This window comes from Lutra lutra, chromosome 14 (assembly GCF_902655055.1).
Source record: "Lutra lutra chromosome 14, mLutLut1.2, whole genome shotgun sequence".
NCBI lineage: Eukaryota > Metazoa > Chordata > Mammalia > Carnivora > Mustelidae > Lutra > Lutra lutra.
The window spans coordinates 29,837,982-29,865,268 of record NC_062291.1 but is presented as its reverse complement, the minus strand read 5'-3'; the positions used below and the strand labels follow the sequence as shown (position 1 = coordinate 29,865,268).

The window sequence follows — 27,287 nt, the reverse complement described above, 5'->3', positions numbered from 1 at the left end:
CATGGTAAGGAAGTTCTCTTTTTATGTGTTTCCTTAGGACTTAAAATCTCCAAATCAGAGGGATGAAATTGCAGGGGCCCGGGCCTCACTGAAGGAGAAGTCCCCGCTCTTGCATTCAATTTGCTCAGCTTGTTTGGAACATTCTGATGTTGCTTCCCTCCAAGCCAGCAAGGACACAGTGTGTGAAGAAATTCACAATGCCCTCAATGTAATTTCAAATGCTTCACAAGGCATCCAGAATATGCTTGCTCCACCAGAACCTAAGGCAGCAACACTAGGAAGTGCCCTTGATGAGCTTGAGGTAAGTGGAGAGAAAGATAAAATGTGATTTGCTGTGTCTCAATATGAAAATAAACAGATATGGGTTTTCAGATTGGAGTGCAGACTGTAAGTAAATAAAAATCCAATTACTTTATCAGTCTCCATCATTGCCTTGTGTCTTCCAATAAAATGATTAGCAGGAAAATATTCTATCAGTAGACTTGATTCCTTTACACTTCTCCCAAGGAAGTCAATGAATTTAAAGTGGGATTGTTGATTACACTGAAATGATGATTTTAGTTTACATCAATCAATTTATGAAATATAGGATTTATCCATTCCACAAATACTTATCATTGGCTATGTTCTTTATGCTTGGGATCAAATTGAGTAATGCTCCCATGAAGCTTATGTTCTCACAGAAGAATAGAGGCAAAAAAACAAAAGCAATGGACATCATAGATAAGTAAATTGTACAGAATGTTACATTGAGAAGGCAAGATGACTTGGAGGCTTGAAAGAGATTAGATAATTGGGCAGATGGGGATCTAGGATGAAGGTTTGAAATCATGTCCCACTGTTTAAGGGACAGCACAGAAACCAGGGTGCCTGAGTGGGGAAAGTAAGGGGATAGGTCAGAGCTGAACTGAGGAGACCCAATAGGGACAGGTTATGGAGGACTCTGTGGGCTTTTAGGGGCTCTGGCTTTTACTTCAAGTTAAATGGGATTTATTGTAAGTTACTAAGCAGAGGTATGACACTTGAGTCTTAAAAGGACTGTATCAGCTGCCTGTAGAATATAGACTGAAGGGGAACAAAGAGAGAAGCTGAAAAACCAGGCAGAAAGCTATTATGGTAATATATGTTCCATTCTTATATTTTATGTTCATCACCTCATTCCACCTCACAGTTTAGTTTGGACCAGGGTGGCATCACTGAATATTAAGGCTAAATTTTGTAAGTGAAACCAACTGGATTTGACAGAACAGATGTCAGATGTGAGAGAAAGGAGTCATGGCTGACCTTGCAGGCTGGGTCATCCAAAACACACACTGAACAGAGTTTGGGATACAGAGTGTTGCTACGTATTAGTATGTGAGAAGGGAAGAGGAAGGGAGCAGGATTGAGCCAAAGAAGTCTACCTGTAAGCCAGATCCACAAAGCCTAGATCAGTCAGCAGAGAGCTCTAAAAGGAGGAGTCTCCTCTAGTGTACCTTGTCAAGCAGAAATAGCCAGGCTTTTTTTCTTTTTTTTTCTTTCCTCTTTTTTTTTCTTTCCTCTTTTTTTTCCCTTTGCCTCTGTCAGTCACTGGGCGCAGGTCATCCTGCTGTGGGAAGGCTATATGATGTCCAGGGATAGGGAAGAAGGAACAGCCCCTTGCAACTGAGGAACTGACCACTGGGGGCCATCTGCTGGCCTCGGTCCCCACAGCTGAGCAGTAAGTCCTACTTGGAAGGGAGATATGGACAGTACACCTCTGTGTCTACTAGAGATAATGACAAGGTTTTTTGTTTTTGTTTTTTTGTTTTTTCTTTAGCAACTGCATGGATAGTTTTCATCAACCATAATAGGGAACACTGTGGGTGAAGCCAGTTTTGAGAGGGAGATCAGAAACTCAATTTTCAACATGTTGAGTTTGAGGTATTTATCAGACATTCAAGTTTGATGTCAAAGATAATTAGCTATACAAGTCAGACATGCAGTTTAATGGGAAGCAAGGTAGAGTAATACTTAAAGATAAGGGTTTTAGATCTCTTTATGTTGGGGTTCCTATCTCAGCTGTGGCACTTGTTAGGAAAGTTATTTAATTCTCAGTTTTCTTACCACTAAAATGGGAATAATAATAGGGCCTACTATGTGTTGTCAGAATCAGTAAATTAATAGTACAGGTAAAATGCTTAGAAAAGTGACTGGCACATAATAAGTGCTCGATAAATTTTAGCTCTCCTTATCATGAGTGGAGATGACTATTTGGAGGCAAATTCTTCTCTAATGAAATCAATGCAATTAAATTACTGAAGTTTTCCTGGTAATGTAAAAAGTAAACTAAGCACATATAATTCCAATATTGTTCATAACATTATTTTACTTTCATGATAAACTTAGCATGAAAAATCTAATTCATTTAAATTTATAACCTTTATGTTTTTCTTTTAGTTACGTGTCTTTAAACAGATGCCTTTATTTCTAATCTAACATTATTAAATTCCTTATTATCAGTACCTGTGCAAAAATTTGTTAAGTTCCTAATTATTAGCACCTATGTGAAAACTCTAGAAACTAAATAAGGTAGATGATTAGTGGTGACTCTTGAATGGTACCCATAATAAGACTGAAAACTCTTTGTAGGCAAGATTGTGTTTCTTAGTAATTTTCTACCAGTGATACTAGCAGAAGTTAGGTCCCCCATATGTTAGTATGTAACATTTCTTGATAGCTAAACAGTTAACATAAATGTATGACTTAATTATTACAGCATCCTTATAAGATAAATACTTTTGTTTTACAGAATAAAACAAAATAAAACTGAGACTTAGATAAGTTATATAACTTGCTCAAATCAGAAGCCTAGTGAGTGGTAGTATCCAGGAAGTGATCTAGTCTGATTCCAGAAAGTATTTCTAAGTTCTGTGCTATATTGAATTCTCGCAGATACTACTTAATGTGCTTTTTTATGCTAAGATTCTTAGTGTGTGTGAACCATCAGAGAAATTATAAATGTAACCAAGCACCTGGGTCATTTAAATAGAACTGGTCTGTATTTGGAGAGTAGCTAACATGGTGAGGTAAAATTTGTTAAAATGGATGGATAGAATTGTATATAACATTTTTCATAGTACTAAACAGAATTATGTCAGGAGTAAGATGTCCAGTTTATCCCAGACACTCACTCTATATTCTTGGAATTATAGAAGAAAACAGACCATTTCCAAATTCTTCCCTTTTTTGGGACTTCTGTCTTTAATTGAAAGTGGCTGCTACAGGCAAGATAAGGCAGTGTTTAGAGAGAAGGAGAAAATGTGTGTGTGTGTGTGTGTGTGTGTGTGTGTGTGTGTGTGGCACTGACAGGAGTGGGAATAGGTATAATGATGGTGCCTTCCCTTTTTCAAGATAAGTGGCTGACTCACTTCTGAACAAGGCAAGAGGGAGTCCCAAAGATATTTCCTAAAAACCTTAATGCTGTCTTAACAACCTTTGAAATCAGTTCTCAGTTAAAGCTAAGGCTGCTCAAACCAGTACAAAATATATATAAAATATCTGAGTTACAAATAGGTGCTGAGGCTGTCTGAACTAGATAAAGCAGAATTTATTGAGCATTTAGCTTTTTAAAATGGTTTTGTAAATTAAATGGTTGCATTTTTCTTTATTTACAGGAAGCTGTGTTGGTAAAAGATCCAAAATAACCTTTGCTCTGTCTTGCTTCTGCAAATATAATACTATGAAATAAACTGATGTAGTAAATACTCTGTTGGGAGTAAGTCTCATTAAATGTTTATAGTGTGGAAATGTATCAGAGTGCTTATTCAACAACTACCCTGCTGAAGCTTTGTTAAATCTTTCATTCTGGCTCATGGCTGGTTGTGGGTATGGAATCCGAGATTTATTGGTAAAGGAGAAAATAGAACTTGAATTAGAACACTATGCAAGCTAAAGGGGTTGATTCATTGGAGAGCCTATGTGAATTATAGGGCATTCTTTTGCATTTGTGACTGAATGAGAGTTGCGAAGAGTCAAATTATAGATTAACAGAATTTTGAAAATACTTTTAAGCAAGAAACTTTGCCAGTGAAAATTGCTTTGAAACTCCAAGTCCATTAAGACATATTTTCTCTTGTGCAGTAGGATAAAGTAGCTTTTATAATCATGGTCTGTAAGAATTATCCAGATCCTCATGTGATAAAGATGATAATAACAAAGTTTTTTTTTTTTTTTAGTATTTTTTCATTTTCAAAGAACTATCATATTTATTTTCTTATTTTTAGGTATTCATTTCTGTATCATCATTCACATATTTCTTTATTCCCTATTTTTTGTTGTATTTCCAACACCTAGAATGATGCTCTATACATAGTAAGTGCAAGGTGATTATCATTGAATTGAAAGAAGGAAGCAAGAAGGAGGGAAGAAAGGAAAGCATGCAGGTAGCAATGCTGTATGTCATTTTGTGATTTGGATTGAAGAGCATTTTCCCTTTACTCCTTTTTTCCCCTTTCCTTTCTCCAGTTGGTAGTGCATGTACTTGGGGTATATTGCTCTACTTAACTTTTAACTGGGACATGAATTTAGTGAGGTAACTACTAGAAACATATCTAAGTGATAGGCTGCTTAGATTTTTTTCTGTGATAAGAGAAAAATTTTTTATTCTTAGTAGTTATTTAGCCTAATTTCTATCCTTAGTTTAGATTCCCTGCAACTGCCAAGATCTGCTGTCTTTACTAAGAGTAATAATTTTGAGGAATGTTTTTACCTGAAGGAGAAAACAGGATGATCCTCAGAGTAGCATTTCGTAGCTAAAGAAAAAATAGGCATCACTGATGTCTAAAAGCACTGTAATATGATTTCTTTTTAAAAAGTCTTGATTTCTAGAAATATAGTGAACCAGAAGAACTAAAAGTGATACATAAAGTATTTTTAAATACATGGGTAATATGATAGGTAAATTAGGGAAATTCAGTTGAGGTCAGCCAGATACAAAGAGCCAACATCCAGACCAGCAAGCCAGCAACAGCACTGTGCTGGCAGATGTGAGAATTTCTTTTCCATTATGGCCTGTAGCTTGAATTTTGAAAGACCAGGAACTGAGGACAAAAAGCAAAGCTTATATTCTGGCACCTGGAAAGTCACATGAGAGCCTTTGCATGAAGCTGAGGATCCTTTAATTTCACCATCTTATTGAATAAACAAGAAAAACACTTTCTTATAGCAGGAGATAGGAAAACTTGGCTGGCTTAACTTTGGCTCTGGGCAGCTCAGAAAAAAGAGTACAAAATACCTTGGAGATTTTTTTTTTTAAGATTTATTTATTTACTTTAGAGTGTGCTCACACCAAGAGTGGAGTGAGGGGAAAGGCAGAGGGAGGAGAGGGAGAGGGAGTGTAGCAGACTTCCTGCCAAGTGTGGAGCCTGAAGGGGGGCTCAATTTCCAACTGTGATGAGATCATGACCTGAGCTGAAATGAAGAGTTAGAGGCTTAACTGACTGGGCCATCCAGGCACGACTGTCTTAGAGATCTTTTACCCATAACTTTATCCTTATCTGGACTTTGGGTCAGAATTCATATTATCTGAATAGCTTCTAAAACCCAAGCTGAAAATATAAGGTGGTTCTGTCTTAGCAGTACCTCCAAGTACATGCCAGAAGTAAACTCAGGTTCTCTGTGCACTTCTTACCTAGTCCACAAAAAATTCTCATACAGGTCCTAGGAAAATAAATTGTCACAACTCACACAAATACGCAAGATACATGAATGAGACTTTGCAGAAAACAAACGGCAGTATCAGAACTTAAAACACTGCAGATATTGAAATTATGATAGTGAATATAAATATGCTTAATATATATTATTCACTTACTTATTTATTAAAGTGTGACAAGTATGGTGAAGGAACAAAAGGCTGTCAAAATTGACCAGGAAGAGCTATCTAAAATGAAAAATATAATCGTGAAAAATTCAATGGTTAGGCAAGACAGGAGATTAGATAGAGAATTAATGATCTGAGAGTTTAAGAAGTTCTTTATAATGCACCACAGAAACACAAAAATAAAAATATTTTTTAAGGCAGTTAAGATACATGGAAGATGTGTGACAAGTTTTAAAATATTCTAATATAAGATCCAGAAGAGAGAAAAGTATAAAAAAGATACTAAGAATTTCCTAGGATTGATAGAAGATACCAAAAGAGTATTTTTTTAAAAGATTTTATTCATTTATTTCACAGACAGGGATCACAAGTAGGCAGAGAGGCAGGCGGAAAGAGAGAGGTGGAAGCAGGTTCCCTGCCGAGCATAGAGCCCGATGCGGGACTCGATTCCAGGACCCTGAGATCATGACCTGAGCCGAAGGCAAAGCCTTAACACTCTGAGCCACCCAGGCGTGCCCCCAAAAGAGTAGTTTTAAAAGAAGTTTGTGCCTCTGCCCACGAACACAGTGAATAAACAACTATACACAGATCAGTTACTTCTGAGAAAAATCCAGAGATTATTTGAGAGACTCCTGTACATTGAGCAACTGAGAAAATGCCCACATCAAAATAGGTAGGAAATTCTGAGTACACTTTCACTATAAACTCTACCTCTAACACAGAGCACCATATAAATGAGATGGAACCCCAATTTCCCAGCTTCTCCTTGAGGAGCAAAGTTTTTGTTTTTGTTTTAATTGTTGAAGTATGATTGACATACGATATATTATTAGTTTCAGGTATATGGTGTATATATCAGTGCTCCCTGTGATAAATATAGTCACCATCTGTCGGCAAACAATTTAGTGCAGTGTTATTGACTATATTCCCTAGGCTGTACTTTTTATCTCTATGACTTATTTTTTTATAAATAGAAGTTTGCTTCTATTCCTTCATGCCCTTCATCTATTTTGCTCATCCCCTCACCCATCTCACATCTAGCAACAAACAGTTTGTTCTTATATTAAAAATGGTTTTTTTTTTGCTTATTTGTTTTGTTTTATAGATTCCACATTTATGTGAAATCATGTGGTATTTGTCTTTCCTGTTCAACTTATTTCACTTAGCATAATACCCTCTAAGTCCATACATGTTGTTGTAAATGACAATATTTCATCCTTTTCTATGTCTGTATAATATTTCATTGTCTATAAATAACATTTCTTCTTTACCCATTCATTTATTGATGGACCTTTGGGTCACCCCATAGTTTAACTATTGTAAATAATGCTGCGATAAAAATGGGAATGCATATTTCTTTTTGAATTAGTATTTTTGTGTTTTTTTGGAGAAAATAACTAGTAGGGAAATTAATGGACTGCATGGTATTTCTACTTTTAATTTTTGAGGAAACTCCATACTGTTTATCACAATGATTGCACCAAATTATTTTTCTACCAACGTTGCATGGAGGGGTCCTTTTTCTTCATATTCTTGACAACACTTATTTCTTGTCTTTGTGATGCTAGCCATTGTGACTGGTGTGCGGTGATACCTCATAGTGGTTTTGATTTGCATTTTCCTGGTGGAAAAGCATTTTATTTAGGTGTAGTCCCAAGAGTTGATTTTTGCTTTTGTTTCCTTGCCTGAGAAGAGATATCCATAAATATGTTGTTAAAGCCAATGCCAACTACTGCTTATATTTTCTTTTAGGAATTTTATGGTTTTACATCTCCCATTTAAGTCTTCAATCCATTTTGAGTTTGTGTATGGTGTAAGAAAGTGGTCCAGTGTCACTCTTTTGCATTTAGCTGTCCAGTTTTCCCATCACCATTTATTGAAGAGATGATCTTTTCCCTATATTATATTCTTGCCTCCTTTGTCACAGGTTAAGTGACCATATAGGTGTGGATTTATTTCTAGGCTATTTATATCATTCTATTGATCTGTGTGTCTATTTTTTGCCAGTACCACTGTTTGATTAGTGTAGCTTTGTAGTATATTTTGAAATCTGGGATAGTGGTACCTCCAGCTTTGTTCTTTCTCAAGATTGCTTTGGTTATTTGAGGCCCCTTGTGGTTCCCTACAAATTTTAGTAATATTTGTTCTAGTTCTGTGAAAGATACTATTAGTATTTTGATAGGGATTGCATTGAATCTGTAGATTGCTTTGGGTAATATGGACGTTTTAACAATATTAATTCTTCCAATCCATGAACATGGAATATCTTCTCATTTGTTTGTATCATCTTCACTTTCTTTCATTAATGCTGTATAGTTTTCAGAGTATAGCTTTTGTTTTTTTTTCTAAAGATTTTATTTATTTATTTGAGAGAGATCACAAGTAGGCAGAGAAACAAGTAGAGAGAGAGGAGGAAGCAGGCTCCCTGCTGGGCAGAGAGCCCAATGCGGAGCTCGATCCCAGGACCCTGGGATCATGACCTGAGCCAAAGGCAGAGGCTTTAACCCACTGAGCCACCCAGTAGTCTCCCAGAGTATAGGTTTTTCACCTCCTTTGTTAAGTTTAGTCTTAGGTATTTTATTCTTTTTGGTGTATTTCTATATGGGATTTTAAAAAAAATTATGTTTCTGCTACTTTGTTGTTAGTGTATAGAAATGCAATGCATTTCTATATATTCATTTTGTATCCTGCAACTTTACTGAATTCATTTATTAGTTCTAATAGTTTTTTTTGGTGGAGTCTTTAGAGTTTTCTATACAGGGTATCACGTTATCTGAAATAGTGACAGTTTTGCTTCTTCTTTATCAATTTGGATGTCTTTTATTATTACTTTTTCTTATCTGATTACTATGGCTCGGACTTCCAGTTTTGTATTGAATACAAGTGGTTAGATTGGGCATTCTTGTCTTGTTCCTGATTTTAGAGGAAGTTTTCAGTTTTTTTCCCATTGAGTGTGGTATTATCTTTAGGCTTTCCATTTATGATCTTTATTATGTTGAGGTACGTTTCCTTTGAGTCCAGTTTATTGAGTTTTAATCATGAATGGATGTTGTACTTTGCTGAATGCTTTTTTTTTGTATCTATTGAAATGATCTCATGGTTTTTATCCTTCTTCTAGTTAATATGAAGTATCACACTGATTGATTTATGAATATTGACCCACTCTTCCATCCCTGGAATCAAACTCCTGTGGTCCTGGTAAATGATCATTTTAATGTGCTGTTGAATTCCATTTATTAATATTTTGTTGAGGATTTTTCACCTATGTTTATCAGAGACTTTTTAGTAGTGTCTTTTGTTTTTTTGTAGTATCTTTGTTTGGTTTTGGTGCCACAGTAGTACTGGCCTCATAGAATAATTCTGGAACTTTTTCTTCCTCTCCTATTTTTTGGTATAGCTTGAGTAGAATAGTATTAATTCTTCTTTAAATGTTTGAGGAAGTTTACTTGTGAAGCCATCTAGTCCTAGACTTTTGTTTGTTGAGAGTCTTTTGACTACTGATTCAATTTCATTACTATTAATTGGTCTGTTCAAGTTTTCTATTTTCTTGATTTTGTTTTAGAAGATTATATTTCTAAGAATTTACTCATTTGTTCCAGGTCATCCAATATGTTGGCATATAATTTTGCATAATATTCTCTTAAAGTTCTTTGTAGTTCTGTAATGGCATTTGTTATTTCTCCTCCTTTGCTTCTGATTTTATTTGATTCCTGCCTCTTCTTGTTGAGTTCAACTAAAGGTTTATTCATTTTTCAAAGACACAGCTCTTGGTTTAATTAATCCTTTCTATTGTTTTTGTAGTTTGTAGTTCCCTTATTTCCATTCTAATCTTTATTTTTTCCTGGTTTCATCTGCTATTTTTGGGCTTTGTTCTTATTTTTATTTTTATTTATTTTTAGTTACTATAGATACAAGGCTAGGGTGTTTACTTGACATTTTTCTTGTTTCTTGAGGTAAGCCTGTATCACTAAAATTCCCTCTTAGAACTCCTTTTGTTGTGTCTCAAAGATTTTGGGTCATTTTGTTCTAATTTTCATTTGTCTCCATGTATTTTTTACTTCCTTTTTTATTTTTTCATTGATGCCTAAGTTGTATAGTAGCTACCATTGTTGTTTAGCCTCCACAGGTTTGTAGTTTTTTTTTTCCGTTTTTTTCCTTGCAATTGATTTTAATTTTCTAAAATTTTTAAAAGGTTTTATTTAAGTTCCAGTTAGTTAACATATAGTATATTAGTTTCAGGTGTACAATATATTCAGCACTTCCATACAATACCTGGTGCTCATCATTGCAAGTGAACTTTTTCGTCCTTATGACCTACTTAACCCATCTCCCCATTCACCTCCCCTTTGGTAACCATCAGTTTGTTACCAAACTACTCTTAACAGTAGTCAAGAGTCTGTTTCTTGGTTTGCCTCTCTCTCTCTCTCTTTTTTTCCCTTGTTTGTTTTATTTCTTAAGTTCTCACTATGAATGAAATCATATGGAAGTTGTCTTTTTGGCTGACTTATTTCACTTAGCATAATACTTTAGCTCCATCCATGTCTTTGCAAATGCCAAGATTTTATTCTACTTTTTTATGATGGAGTAATATTCCATTGTATATATACCTCTTCTTTATCTATTCATCAGTTAATGGACACTTGGACTGCTGCCATGATTTGTTTATTGTAGACAATGCTTCTACAAAAATCAGGGTGCATATATTCCTTTGAAGTAAAATTTTTGTATTTTTTTGATAAATATCTGGTGGTACAATTGTTAGATTGATGGGTAGTTCTAGTTTTAACTTTTTGAGGAATCTTCATACTGTTTTCCAAAGTGGTGGCACCAGTTTGCATTCCCACCAGCAATGCAAGAGGGTTCCCCTTTCTCTACATCCTTGCTAGCACCTACTGTTTCTTGTTGACTTTAGCCATTGTGACAGGTGTGAGGTGTTACCTCATTGTAGTTTTGATTTGTATTTCCCTAATGATGAGTGATGTTGAGCATCTTTTTATCTGTTGGCCACCTGTATATCTTCTTTGGTAAAATGTTCACTCTTCTGTCCATTTTTAAATTGGATTATTCACTTTTGGGGTGTTGGGTTTTGATAGTTCTTTATAAGTTTTCAATACCAGTCCTTTATCAGATATGTCATTTCCAAATATCTTCTCCCATTTTGTAGGTTGCCTTTTAGTTTTGTTGATTGTTTCCTTCACTGTCCAGTAGCTTTTTATTTTGATGAAATACCAATAGGTCTTTTTGCTTTTGTTTCACTTGCCTCAAGAGACATAGCTAGAAGAAAATTGCTGCAGCCGATGTCAAAGAGGTCACAGCTTGTACTCTCTTCTAGGATTTTGTGGTTGCAGGTCTCACATTTAGGTCTTTCATCCATTTTGAATTTATTTTTGTGTTTGGTGTAAGAAAGTGGTCCAGTTTCATTCTTTTCCATGTTGCTATCCAGTTTTCCCAGCACCATTTGTTGAAGAGACTTTTTCCCATTGGATATTCCTTCCTGCTTTGTCAAAGATTAATTGACCATATATTTGTGGGGTCATTTCTGGGTTTTGTATTCTGTTTTATTGCTCTATATGTCTATTTTTGTACCTGGTCCATACTGTTTTGACCACTATAGTTTTGTAATATAACTTCAAGTCCAGAATTGTGATGGCTCCAACTTTACTTTTCCTTTTTAAGGTTGCCTTGGCTGTTCAGTGTGTTTTGTGGTTCCATGCAAATTTTAGGATTTTTTTTTTCTAGCTCTGTGAAAAATGCTGGTAGTATTTTGATAGGGATTGCATTAAATGTGTAGATTGCTTTGTGCCAAAACCAGTAAGATACCTAGGAATAATCCCAACCAAAGAGGTTAAAGACTTGTGCTCTGAAAGCTATAAAACATTTATGAAAGGAATTGAAGATGACACAAAAAAGTGGAAAAACAGTCCATGCTCATGGATTGGAGGAACAAATATTAAAATGTCTATACTACACTTTTAATACAATTAATTTCTAGTTTCATACCACTGTGGTCCGAAAAGATGCTAGATACATTTTAAATCTTGTTAAATTTATTGAGACTTGTTTTATGGCCTAAAATGTGATCTGTTCTGGAAAAAGTTCTGTGTGCCTTCGAAAAGAATGTATATTCTGCTGTTTTGGGCTAGAATGTTATGTGTTTCTTTTAGGTTCATCTGGGTCTGATATGCCATTCAAGGCCACTATTTCTTTAATGATTATCTGACTGTATGATTGATGTAAGTGGGGGTGTTAAAATCTCCTACTCTTTTTTGTTTAATTTAAATTCAATTAGCCAATATATAGTACATCATTAGTTTTGGATATAGTGTTCAACAGTCCATCAGTTGTGTATAACACCCAGTGCTTATTGTATCACATTCCCTCCTTAATGCCAATTACCCAATTACCCCATTACCCCACCCACCTGCTCTCCAGCAACCCTGAGTTTGTTTCCTATAGTAAGAGTCTCTCATGGTTTATTCCCTCTCTGATGACTTTCCATTCAGTTTTCCTTCCCTTCTCCTATGATCCTCTGCACTGTTTCTTATATTACACATATGAATGAAACCATATGATAATTGTCTTTCTCTGATGGACTAATTTCACTCAGCATAATACCTTCCAGTTCCAACCATGTTAATGTAAATGGTAAGTATTCATTCTTTCTGATGGCCTAATAATATTCCATTGTATGTATATACTATATCTTTATCCATTCATCTGTCAATGGATGTTTCTGCTCTTTCCCACAGTTTGGCTATTGTGGACATTGCTGCTATAAACATTGGGGTACAGGTGCCTTTAGATCAGTCTCTTACTATTTTTGTATTCCTGTCAATTTCTTCCTATAGGTCTTGCCCTAGGTATTTAGGAGCTCCTATGTTGGGTGCATAGACATTTATAATTGTTGTATCCTCTTGTTGGATTGATCCCTTTATCACTGTGTAATGTCCTTTTTTGTCTTTTTTACAGTCTTTCTTTTAAAGTCTACATTGTGTGATATAAGTAGTGCAGCTTTTTTTTGCCTCCATTTGCATGGAATATCTTTTTCCACTCCTCACTTTCAGCTTGTATGTGTCCTTAGGTCTGAAGTAAGTTTCTTATAGGCATTATATAGATGGGTATCACTTTTTACCCATTTAGTCACCTTGTGTCTTTTAATTGGAGCATTTAGTCCATTTACATTTAAGTAATTATTGATAGGTATGTACCTATTGTCATTTTATTAATTATTTTCTGGTTGTTTTTGTAGTTCTTCTCTATTTCTTTCTTCTTCTCTTGCTCTCTTCCCTTGTGGTTTGATAACTTTTTTTAGTGTGATGCTTGGATTCCTTTCTTTCCATTTTTTAAGAAAATTATTATAGGTTTTTAATTTATTGTGATACTGGATTCATATATAAGATTCTATCTGTATAGCCGTCTATTTTAAGTTGATGTTTGCTTTAGTTCAGGCACATTCCTAAAGCACCAACTTTTTATGCTGTTCTCCATGTTTTATGTATATGATGTCATGTTTTATATCTTTTTATTTTGTGTATCACTTGACTAATTTTTGTATAATAATTGGTTTTACTACTTTCGTGTTTTAACTTCCATACTGACTTATATATGATTAATATACTACCTTTGCTGTATGTTTGCTTTTACCTGGGAAATTGTTTCCTTTCTTTTATTTTTCTTTCCTTATAAGTAGTTGTGGCCTTTCCTTGCCACTTTTAAAGTGTTCCCTTTAATATTTTTTGTGAGGTTTGTTTAGTGATCATGAAGTTATTTAACTTTTGCTTGGAAAGCTTTACATTTCCTTCAGTTCTGAATGATAACCTTGTTGGGTAGAGTGTTCTTGTTTGTGGGATTTTTTTTTCCTTTCAGCACTTTGCATGTATCATGCCATTCTCTTCTGGCCTGCAAAGTTTGTGGTGAAAAATCAGCTGATATCTCATAAGTTTTCCTTGTATGTAACTGTTTTCTTTTCTCTTGCTGCTTTTATAATTCTTTCATTATTACTTTTTACCATTTTAATTATTATGATTATTCATTATTATGCTTATTGTTATTATTTATTATTATGTTTAATTATTATTTTTGCACCCAGGTATCTATTTCTTTCTTCAGATTAGGGAAATTTTCAAATAGTATTTCCTCAAATAAGTTTTCTATCCCCTTCTCTCTCTATCTCCTTTTTGGATCCCCCTATAATACAAATGTTATTATGCTTGATATGCCAGAGTTCCCTTAACCTAATCTAAAGAATACCAAAAATGCTGAGTGAGAGAGACCCACACCAAGAAACAATATAACCAAATTGCCAAAAAATAATGACAAAAAGAAATTTGAAAGCAACAAGAGAATTAACAGGAACCTCGCTGACCAAAAGGGAATGTGATGATACATTCAAATTTCTGAAAGAAAAAGAAATACAAATCAAGAATATTATACCTGCCAAACTTGTCCTTCAAAAGTGAAGAGAGGATAAAGGCTTTCTCAAAAATGAAAGGGCTCATTATCAGTAGCTCTACCTACTGGAAATGCTAAAGGAAGTTCTTCAAATTCAGATGACTGGACTCTAAGCAACATAAGAGATAAGAAAATATGAAACTCATTAGAAAAGGTAATTATATGGACAAACAGAACACTGTTATTTCTTTAATGGTGGTGAGTAAATAATTTTTAATTTTTATGTTAATGTTAAAAGACAATATATTCAAAATAACTAATGAAATTATGTTAATGGATACACAATATAAGAGGATGTACATTGTAACTTCAGAAGGTATAATGGGAAGGTGGAATAGAAGTTTAGTTTTTTGTATGCAATTAATGTTAAATTCTTATCAGTTTAAATTAGACTGTTATAAGATGTGTTATATAAACCTCATGGTGATCATAAAGAAAAAAATTGTAGATACATAAAAGGTAAAGAGAAAGGAAATAGGGCATACTACCACAAAAAGTCTTTAAATAAAGGAAAACAGCAAGAGAGGAAGAAAGGGACAAAGAAATTATGAAACAATAATATAAGAACATACTCACAGTTGTAAGTCTTTACCTGGTAATAATTACTTTAAATGTAAATGGATTAAATTCTTCAATCAAAAGACATAGAGTGGCTAAATAGATAAAGAACCAAGTTCTAACTATAAACTGTCTATAAGAAACTCACTCTGGTTTTCATAATATGCATTGCTAGAAGTGAAGGGATGGGGAAAAAAATATTCCATGAAATAGTAACTAAGACAGTGGTTATACATATATCAGAGAAAATAGAACTTAAATTAAAAACTATTTCTAGAGTCAAAGGAGGTCATTAAAAATAGATAATAGTGTCAGTTCAATAGGAAGTTATAATGGTTATAAATATATGTGCACCCAGCATCAGAGTTCCTGAATATATAAAACAAATATTTACTGATCTGAAGGGAGAAATTGACAGCAATAGTATAAGAGTAGGTGACGTTAATAGCTCGCTTTTAATAATGGGTAGTACATTCTGAGAGACAAACAATGAAGAAACAGTGGACTTGAACAACATTATAGACAGATAGACCTAATAGACATATATAGAACCTTCTACTCAATAGCAAGAAACTATGTACATGATAAGCAAACAAAACAAGTCTTAATAACTATAAGAAACTTAAAATCATATGATGTCTCTTTTCTATCTTCAGTGGTATGAAACTAGAAATCAGTAACAGCAGGAAAATAGGAAAATTCACAAATAGGTGAAAACTAAACAATGCACTTATGAACAACCCAACATTGGGCTAAAGAGGATCTTAAAAGAGTATTTAAAAAATATCTTGTGACAAATGAAAGTGAAAATATAGCTTATTTAAAATTATGGGATGCATCAAAAGCTGTACTAAGAGGAAAGTTTATAGTGATAAATGCCTACATAAAGAAAAAAGTAAATAAATAAATTGCCTTTATACCTTTAAGAACTATGAAGAGTAAAATGTGCCCAAAATCAGCAGATGAAAGGAAATAACAAAGATCTGAACAGAAATAAATGAAGGAGAAATCAGAATAACAATAGAAAAGATCAATGAAACTAAGAGCTTTTTTGAAAAAGATATTAATATACAAGCATTAAGCAAGATAAAGAAGACTGAAACAAATCATAAAGAGGAGACATTACAACATATAACAGAGAAATAGGAAGAATCTTAAGAATCTATGAGCAATTACATGTCAACAAATTAGATAACCTAGAAGAAATGTATAAATTCTTGAAAACTTATAACCTGACATGATTGAATCAAGATTAAATAGAAAATTTGGATAGACCAAAACAAAGAAGGAAATTGAAGCAGTAATTAAAAACCTCCTAAGTAAAGGAATTTTATTTCAGTCTTCTTTCTTTCGTAGTCTAGCTTGATGCTTGTATATTAATATTATCTTTTCCAAAAAAGTCCTAAAGGTATAAAGGCAATTTATTTATTTATTTACTTACTTATCTTTTTTCTTTATGTAGGCTTTTATCACTATAGACTTCCAACACTTGTTGGAAAAGAGAGCACTTGCAAGCTCATTCTATGAGACAGGATCACCCTAATACCAAATACAAAGACACCGACACCATTAGAAAACTATAGACCAATATCCCTAATGAACTTAGGTGCACATGTCTTTGGGAAAATACTAGCAGACTAAATTTAACAGTACATTAAAAGGATTGTATGTCATGACCAAATGGGATTTATTTCTGGGATGCAAGGATGGTACAGCATACCCCAATCAATTAGTGTAATACAGCACATCAATGTAATGAAAGATAAAACCCCCATGAACACCTTGATAGCTGCAGATACAGTATTTGACAAAATTCATTATCCTGTTCATGATAAAAATTCTCAACAAATTAGATTCAGAAGGAACTCATTTCAACAATAAAGCCCACCTATGTAAAGACTGTATGTGAAAACCTCATAGCAGATATCATAATCAATGAGGAAAAACTTAAATCTTTTCCTCTAAGATCCAGTACAAGGGAAAGATGCCTGTTCTTACTACTTACACTCAACATAGTACTTGTAGTTCCAGCCAAAACAATTAGACAAGAAATAAAAGTAAAGGTATTTGTAAATTGGAAAGGAAGAAATAAAACTCTCTCTGCTGGCAAGATTATATGATCATGTAAGTAGGAAACCCTAAAGATTCAACAACAAAAAACCTGTTAGAAATAAAATAAACAAATTCAGTAAAGTTGCAGGATACAAAATCAACATAGAAAAAAGTTGGTTGTATTTCTAAACACTAATAATGAACTATCTTAAAAACAGTTTAAGAGAACAATCCCATTTATGATAGCAACAAAAAATTTGAATACTTATGAATAAACTTAACTGAAGAGTTAAAAGACTTGCACATTGGAAACTGTAAAGCACTGCTGAAGAAAATTAAAGAGGATACAGAAATTGTAAAACATCTCATTTTTATGGATTGAAAGACTCATTGTTGTTAAAATGTACATGCTACTCAAAGTATCTACGAGGTTCAATACCAACACTGTGAATATCTCAATGGCATTCTTTACATAAATAGAAAAAAATGATAAAATTCATATAGAACCACAAAGACTCCCAAAACAATCTTGAGAAAAAAAGAGCAAAGTTGAAGGCATTACACTTCCTGATTCTAAAATATATTACAGAGCTAAAGTAATTAAAGCAGTATGATACTGGCATGAAAAACATACAGATAGACTGATGGAGCAGAATAGATCACCCAGAAATAAATTCAAACCTTTATGGTCAAACTGATTCTTGAGATGGGTACTAAGAATACAGAATGAGGAAAAGTGTAGTCTCTTTGATGTTAAAATAATAAGAAGTGAGATATGTCCTAGCTGATTTCTCAAATATAGTTGGTACAAGTCAATGGATTCACCCTTTTAAATCCCGAGAGCATAGCTACTAACCTTGAATTTTTATACCATGGAACTATATTTCAAGAACAAAGATAAAGACATTTTTACACAACTATGAAGTTGTGTAGTTTGTCAACAACTTCACTGAAAAAATTACGGAAGAGAAAGAAAAAAGTTACAAATACAAGCATTCATAAGGAGAAGAAATGATAAATATATGGGGTTACTTCTGCTCAAATATTAACTTTTATAAAGGATTAATATTAATGTATACTTAGTATAATTAAAAGTACAGAATTAATCTTCCTGGATATAATAGCATATAGTTAAGTAAAAATGGAATAAAAGTTAAATGTTCTAGGATTTTATTATTTTTTGGAAGAAGGATAAAGGTATTGATTTACTTTAGACACTCCAAGGAAGTATGTTAAAACATCTACAGTAACTACTGAGAAATGTGTAACAATATACAGCATAACTTGAAAATGTGGAGAAGGGACAAATAGGATGAGAAAATATGAAACTTGGTCTATCCAAAAGAAGAAACAAGTGGAGAGAAAAAAAACCCTAGGAAAAATATGGGACAAATAGAAAATATGTTGATAAAATGAATCCAGATATATCTGTAATCATAATAAATATACAGTAAAATCTATACTCTTCAAAGCACTAATACTTAGAGCTTAGAATAGAAACCAAAATCTAGGTATATGTTGTTTATAAGAAGCTCACCTAAAGTAAAGACAGGGCAAGTTTGAATATCAAAGGATGAAAAAAAAATCCAAGAATTCCTAACCAGAGCATGCTGATATAGCTATATTTTTTTCAAAAGAAATTGCTAATGATGATTACTACCTAGTGATAAAAGTTTAATTAATCAAGACGTTGTAACATGTACTTTTAAACGACACATGGAAAATGAACAAAAATGACCATGGGATTTTCAAAGAATTAGTATCTGCAAGCCACCTAGAATTATATTTAGGTAATAAGTGAAATTACTCCACTATTTGGAATCTTGTTTGAAAAGCACATTTGTGTAACTATTGGATCAAAGAATAAATTATAATTGAAATAAAAAAATATTTATAGCTGGAAAATAATGAAAATAATGCAATTTGAGAGCTATAACTAAAGGGAATACTAAGGGAAGTTTATCAACTAAAATACATTAGTAAATATCAAAAGCTGAAAATTAATAAAAACTATTCATATTTATATTCCTCACTATCTAGCACAAAACATATTATTTCTACTTCAAGTTTGAAAGAAAACAATATAAGAAAACTAGAAGGAATAAAATAATAAAGATAAGAGTAGAAATTAATTAAATCACAAAGATACTATTGTGAAGATCAACAAAGCCAAAAGTGTGTTTTTTGCAAAGACTAATAAAATTGTCAGATTGTTGGTCTAATACACTAGAAAGAATGACTGATTTGAAAACAGCATGTAAGAGTGAAAAAGCATAACCATGGAGAATATATTAAATATTCTAAAAACTGTGATATTGGGAGAATATTAATGAACACATTTATACTGATAAAAAAGAAAAATTGGAAAAGTTCCTATTAAAATATGACTTACTGGAGCCCTGGGGGGTTCAGCCTATCAAGCGCCAGCTCTTGATTTCAGCTCAAGTTATGATGTCAGGGTCTTGGATTTGAGCCCCTCGTGGGGTTCTGCATTCACGGAAGAGTCAGCTTCAGGATTCTCTCTCCCCCTCTGCCTTTCTCCCCTTCTAAAATAAATAAATACATCTTAAAAAATATATTATGTACCAAAACCAACTCAGGAATAGATAATATAAATTAAAGAATTAAGTTGAATTCGTAGTTAATACTTTTTACTCAGAACAAACACTAGGCCCAGATACATTAACACAGGTATTACAAACCCTTCTGGGAATATGTCAGTATATTCTTTTTTTTTTTTTTTAGCTTTTAATTTTAAATTTATTTGTTTTTTATTAATATACAACATATCATTTGTTTCAGGGTATGTCAGTATATTCTTATGTAACTTCCTAAAAATGGCAAAAGAAGTATCGGCTTTTCAATTCATTACGTGAAGCTGGTGGAACCAATACCAGCACTGCACAGGCCACATAGGAAAGGAATTCACATGCCAATCTAAGGATGCAAAAATCTTAAAATGTGAGCGAACTGTTTAGCAATAAAGAATTCATTATGACAAACTCTACCTCTGAAACTAATAATATACTATATGTTAATTGAATTTAAGTAAATAAAAACAAAACAAAAAAATTCATATGACAAAGTTGAATTAATTCTAGGAAAGTGATGTTAGTTCAACATTAGAACATTGATGTTATTTACCATAGAGAAAAACAATATTTTAATCTCAGAGGACAGAGAAAACATTGGAAAAATTCAATATAATTTAAAACTTTAACAAGCTAGGAACAGAAGTGAATTTTCTTAACTTGATAAGGGTTTCCATAAAATTCTACAGTAAACTTAGCAATTACATTTGAGTTATTATAACATTCCTCTTAAAATTAGGAATGAGACCTAATGATGAATAAAAATGAATAAATTATGGCAATACACACTGACATGAATAACAAATTATAAAGGTTTTATAAAACAAGCAATGTAAGAATCTGTACATTTTTTTTTCATTTATATCAAGGTTGAGACATGTTGAGACATGCAACACTAAATCATATATATATTTTTTAGTGGTACAAACATATCTGGTAAGCTGTTAAGAGAAGGGCGGGTATAATTAATGCAAAGTTTAGGAGCAGAGGGGGTGAGGAGAGAGGGTATGTAGTAACATCAGGAGATTTAAAGCTATGAGCATGTTCTTTTTCTTAAGCTGGGGTTTTAACAGAGATTATTATTATTATTATTGTTAATATTATCTTTAGTGTGTTATATATGAAGTAATTATTAAAATTTAATAAAATATATTAAAATGGGATAAATATGAACATATGTGATGTTGCAATGTTCTCTTTAAATTTAATAGATTTTGTTAAATCTAGTTTTGCATGAGGTATTGTGCTGGGTATTGGCTTATTAGTAGCACCTTACATTTGCAGTATTTAGTGTGTTTATCTGCATATTATATTATTAGGGCCAGATTACCCTCTATTTGTTAACAGGTCAAGAGCTCTTATGTGTTTTATAGAGCAGCAAACTATTCTTTTGTCAAGATGTATTACCTCGTTCAAGGTCAAATAGATGGGAATTAGAAGAGTTAAAACTCGAACTCATTTCTCATGAACTCCCCCACCCAGTACTTATCCTTTCCAAATAATAGCTCTTGTGACAAAGGGTAGTCAATGTTGGAATATAATAGGTCTTGAGTTTAATACACTTATTTGTTTATGTACCTGCCTTTCCATACTAGATGAGTTCTAGGAGTAGAGGAATGATGTCTTATTCATATTTATATTTTCCATTGCCCACCCCAGTGCCAGGTACATAGTAATTGTTTAATGAATATTTGTTGAAAAGATATGAATTGCTGGCATTTGAGAACCTGATGAAAGACTTTAATACATCTAATATATCATCTATCTTGATGATTTAAAATGGAAAGGAATGAGTTCATTATAAATAAAATATTTGGATAATAATGATTGCCAGACCTTGCTTGCTCTTGGCCTCTTGGGACTATTAGATACATGTTATACATGGTGTTATAGAGAATTTTCAACTTCTATGATTTCATAAACCTGATGTCAAGCTTAGAAAAAGGTTTTAGGTGGCCAGATATAATAATGATTTTTATTTCTTTTCTCCAAAAGTTGGAGAAGCTGAAATTGAAATGCAGAGCAGAGCTTTAAAACAAATTCTTATGAAGTATTTGTACTACATCAATCAGTTAATCATCAATATTTACTAAGTAACTGTTCTTTATTCCCATGTTGTCATATGCTTCATGAAACTAGAAAAAAAATAAAAAAAAATTGTCTCCAATTCTAAGATTGCATACCTGTTTAGGGAATGAGAATAACATAAACAAAATATTAGAGTCCAACACAGTATTGCTCCTTCAAATCCTCAGTTATATGTTATCAGTTGGTTTCTCTGGGAAGATGACTCTGGGATGGAATTTAGTGCTAGTTAATGTTAGTTTAATGTTAATTAGGGAGTGCTCCAGTGAAAAATACGAACAAGATATAGCATGGAGGAAAAATAATTTCTGAGGATTAATTTTGCTTTCTTTTAGATCTTGAGTACATTTACTTAGTTTATTTTTGGTCTTCCTTATTTTTTTCCTTCCTTGCTTCAAAATAAATTTATTCACAATGTCAGTTTTCTTCTGGGCATCTTATATTTGAGATGAAATACATTTATTTCTCTTTTTTCAAAATAAACATCTAGATCTATCAGCCATCTATCTACATAACTTTTTTTTTGCCTAAGACTTTCAGAAAGCTGTTTTAAAAATTTTTAAAGTGGCTTTTGTTTGTTTTTGTCATTCTTTTAAATTAATATCTAGTTTCACTGAATTTTGGTCAAAAATACTGGCTTTATTTTGTAAAATTTTTGGAATTTTTTTGAAACTTGTAAATTTCTTTATGGCTTAATTTATGGTTTTGTGAAAGTTGCACATATATTTGAAAAAAATGTGCATTCTAAAAAATCCATTACCTTAATTGTAATAAATTATCTGCATTCTTTCTCTTATTTTCTACATCACATGTTTGAGAGAGGTGTCTTGAATTTTCCCGTATTACAGCAGAATTCCATTTTCTCCTTGTATTTCTAGTGACATTTCCTCCCATATATTTAGAAACTTATTTATTGGCTTCGAAAATATTCTTGACTATTGTGACTTCCTGATGGATTATACCTTTTATCCTTATGAAATGTTTCTCTTTGTCTGTTTCATAGTGTCTGCTCTGAATTCTATTTTGCTGGTATTAATATTCATATTCATGGCTTTCTTTCTATTAATGTTTTTCTGGTATATCCTTGATATTTTATTCATTTATTATTAAATTACCCAATTTCACAAAGAATGCATGAATTTATTCTTGTAAAATAATCATACAATTACAGAAATGTGTAAAGGAGTTGTTAGGGTTCTTTTTTATTCCACCTTCATTCCATTCTTATTGCCACTCTTAAGGATTTTGTGTATATTTTCCAGACCCTTTTCCAGGCAGAGGAATTTTTTTTTCTCTTGTTATTTATTTATTTTCTTTTCTGAAACTCCTGTTAAGATGGATGTTGGCCTGTCTGGGTGAATCTCCTGGGTTTTAATTTTATTTCTCATACTTTGCATATTCTTGCCATCTTTCCTATTGGCAGAATTCTTTGTTTCTTTATTACTAATTTTGTTATTAGGTGTGCGTTCTGCTGTTTGAGTCTTCAGTTTTGTAATGGTGTAATGTAACCATTATACCATTTTTAGTTTCCAAGAGCATCTATGGTTTTATTGTGGCAATTCTTTTTGTAACTATGTTAGATGATTAAATCTCTTTGAGGATATTAATTATACTAATTATATTTTCTTAATAGTTAATAGTTTAGTACTTCTCCTTGTTGAGTTTGAGGCCTCTCTTTAATTCTCTTGGTATTTCTCAAATGTTTGGCAATTAACCCCTTGTAAAAGGATCACTTTGGGTGCTAATAAGAGTGAAGATTTCTGTTCCCATTTTAGATCTACTGTGATGTTGGGTTCATGAATATTTTTCAAGAAACACGTTTCCCAGGCACACCAAATGTTGAGAACTGTCAGTCTAGATTGTATAGTACCAGTAGCTGCAATGAATTTTACATCTTAGTTAATTTAAATATTAGTGTAATTTCCGTGTAGTCATCGTAAGGTCCTTATTATAGTAATGTTAGATCAAGTTGTTATATTGGAGGAAGGAGAGTAAGAAGATACAGAGGCTCCTTTAGATAAAAAAAGTGGTTTATCTTTCCAGAATAGGAACTTCTTGTCCTTTGTGGTGGACATTGCCTGGATTCCCCAGTCAAAGATCCCACTCTGAGTTTTAAAGTTACAGTTCCCACAGGTTGTCTTATGCTGAAGTCCATGGGGATCCATTTTTGGAATACAGGGTGGCTGTGGATTGGATGGGCAAAAAATACATCTTTATTTTTAAAGATCTGGATCTGAAATTTAACATTTTGTTTAATTATTATATTAATAATAATAGGTGACAATCCATAGTAGTTGGCAATACCTAAGACTTTGTCACAAGTAGAATCCCAGGTATTTTCAGGGGTGCCTGGATGGCCAAGCTGTTTGAGCTTTTGACTCTTGCTTTTGGCTCAGGTCATGATCTCATGAGATGGAGCCTGGTGTTCGGCTCTGTGCTCAGTGGGGAGTCTTCTTGAGATTCTCCTTCTCCCTCTGTTCCTCCCCCCTTTTGTGCTCTCTCTCTCAAATAAATAAATAAATAAATATTTTTTTTAAAAGGAATTCAGATATATTCATACCATGTTACAGGTATACAAAATATCATTTATGTGTGTCATTACCTCTAAATTATGAGAGTTAATAGGTCCAGTGCTAGGTCTCGTTGTTTCATGTGTTAATATGATAAATTTAATAATATTTTTATAACTGTTAATGTAATTAATTTCTTTTAAGCCTATCTTTGATTTTCTTCATTACAATCATTGTTTTGAGAAGAGATTTTAATTTTCACCAGATTGACAGTGGAATCCTGGACGCAATAAAGGTTAAGAAGCTCTGTACTTGTGACTTCAGTCTGGGTCAGTTGCTGAGTCAGTTTTTTCTGAGAACGCAATATTGGCTAAATTCTTCTGTCCTTTAATTACTTAGTAGATGATATGTTCAATTCCTAAAACCTCTGATTCTAGAATACTACTGGAGTCTTAATTTTTTTTGAAGTCTTTTCCCTCCTAAATGCTTTTTTTTTTTACTTTTATCATTAGCCTTTTCTTTCCTTTCTTCCTCTCTCCCTTCTTTACCCTTCACCTCTTATACTTTCCCTCATTATCCTGTCTTAATTTGTTCTTTTCATTTTTTATTGAGAGGTTAATACGCAGGCACATTTACGTTTAAACAATATAATGATTTCTAGTGTGTTTTGGGGAAATAACATTAAAAACAAAATCTGCTAACCCAGAAAATTTCTACAGAGGTAAAAGAGAAAGACAAATTTTAGTATGGAATAAACATTAAACCAGAATGTGATACTAATAATCATGGGCAAACCATTAAAGAGACTGCAGATACAAAGAAAAATCTCACCATGTTGTATAGCTAAGCAGATACCAACCCATTATATACATGTTCTCAAGATAAACAATAACTAGTCCTCAAATAAGAGGATTTGATAGTACCATTTACATACATAGTTCATCCTAAATTAACCAGATAATTAGAATGATAGTCCGTGTTAGCTAATTGCCTTTATCCATAGGAAAATTAAACTTCGTATTTCTTTATGACAGGAAACTGGATTGTGACATGAGCCAGGTCCCCACAGAAATTAGTCTTCTACTTTTCCACAAAAACTGGGAGGTAGACGTGCTATCTTCTTTGATGATTACACAGGAGATAGCTCCCAGGTCCTTGAGAGAGGCATTCCTGGGTTGAAAAGCCAGCAGATTAGATTTTTTAAAAGATTTTATTTATTTATTTTTGGGAGAGAGAGGGAGAGACAGAGTGAGAGTGCGCATCCATGAATGGGGTGGGGGCAGAGAGCGAGAGAAGGGAGAACGAGATTCTGGGCAGAGGAGCCTGATGCTGGATGTGGGGTCTGATGCCATGATCCTGGGATCATGTCCTGAGCTGAAGGCAGACATTCAACCACTGAGCCACCCAGATGCCCTGCTTATTTAGATTTTTAAAAGATTGTATACTTTTCAAAGGGATAGAGAAAAAAAAATACAGTAAATTTTCTAAAGTAAATGATGAAAGAAAAGGGTGGGAGGAGTTTCTCATTGCCCCAAGGAAATTATTTTTCATTTTTGGATTTATATTTATCTTTACTTTACCCCCAGAAATAAGCATTTTTTTAAAAAAAGCATTCTTTGTGTATTATTCCAGAAGTGTCTCTGTATATGCAAGTGTGGGTGTAACTAAAGGATAAATTCCTGGCATATTAATTCTTCTACAAATGTTTGTTGAATCAGAAACATCCCAGGCTCTGTTCTCAAGGCTCTTCATTATCTAATTTAACAAGAAGAAATCAGGGAAAGCTTTCTGGAAAGAGGACTGAACTGCAGCTTAAGAATGGATAGAGGGGTACCTGGGTGACTCAGTTTGTTAAGCATCTGACGTTGGCTCAGGTCATGATTTCAGGAGGAAAGGGTCCTGGAATTGGGCTCCACAGTGGGCTCCCTGCTCAGCGGGGAGTTTCCTTGTCCCTCTTCCCCTCCCCCTGCTCATGCTCTTTCTCAAAAAAATAAGTAAATTCTTAAAAAAAAAGAATGGGGAGAATTGTGATAGGATATTTAATGACTTTTCAGTTATTTAAAGGGTTTTACAAACTTCAAAGCCTAAACAAATATAAAGATTTGCAATTTGAGTGTGTATATGGGGACTCTTTTATAAGACATTTTACCAGCAAGAGAGTCCTTATCTTTTTTTCGTAGACTGGCAGAAAGCCTCCATACAGGAACACAACATTAAGGATGAATAGCAGAATGGAATTGAAGTTAGTCTTACTTGGGACTGTTATGTGAGTTTGATTAGTCAGTAAATCAGTGTATTTTGTTTAGTTCAAGAGCTTATAAATTCAGCTCTCTTATTAGCAGCAATTAAGACATTTTCTACTACTTACCTTGGGGGAAATAAGTACTTTTAGGTCTAAGAGATTTGCCTTAAAATGTCTTTTTAGTAAAAGCTTGTTTCTTTCTTAGGGAAATCACATTCCTAAGCTTATATCCTTCTTTTTTAAAGAGAGGGCTAATAGTAGTGCTCCTTTTCTACAGTAATGAAATTAGAATTTCCAGCCCACATTCCTAAACACTATACTGTAGTGTCTATAGCAAGAAAATAGTAGACAGTATGGCTTGGAAACCAACTCTGAAGGAACCACAATGAATACCAAGCTAAGAAATTTGGACTTTATTAAGTAAGGTATGTTTGATTAGGAAAGGGAGAGAATCAAATAGATGCAGCAAGATTAATCAGCCATGAGGTTCAGATTATTTTGCAGGGCTACATGGATGGAGTCAAGAAGAATCAAGAGAGTAACATTTCTAGTAAGAGGTAATAAGGACTAAAACTAGATTGGTTGAAATGTGAAAGGGAAGGGATATATAGAAAGAAGGAAGAATTGACAGTTGTAGTAACTCTGAAGATTGAGAAAGGAGAAGTGTCCCAGGGTGGCTTAGATATCAAATGGATCTATGCTTGGAGGAATGGTGTCTTCATACCCTCAATAGAAGGATGAACTGAGTTGGGAGAAGGAAGATATCATATGAAGCAAGAAAAACAGTCAAAAAGAAATTTTTATAAGCTTCTGAGTATTCAACTATATTTTTTGGAATTAGTATTGGGAGAAATTACTTGAACACAAGTATATATGGGATGTGAACTGAAATAAGCAACTTATTATTTTCATAACGGTTCCTTCAAGAATATTAGTTAAAGTTATTCCAAGTCCAG

The 27,287-nt window shown here is 33.2% G+C and overlaps 1 protein-coding gene across 6 annotated transcripts in view; it reads left to right on the top strand.

The window, feature by feature from the left end:
- The window catches only part of CTNNA3 (catenin alpha 3), a 1,776,580-nt gene that overhangs the window by 458,191 nt on the left and 1,291,102 nt on the right, over positions 1-27,287 (top strand). For all 6 annotated transcript variants that reach the window (XM_047701796.1, XM_047701794.1, XM_047701795.1 and 3 more), the window contains exon 6: positions 38-301. In XM_047701796.1, coding sequence (XP_047557752.1) covers positions 38-301 — 264 coding nt within the window. The remainder of the gene's footprint in view (positions 1-37; positions 302-27,287) is intronic.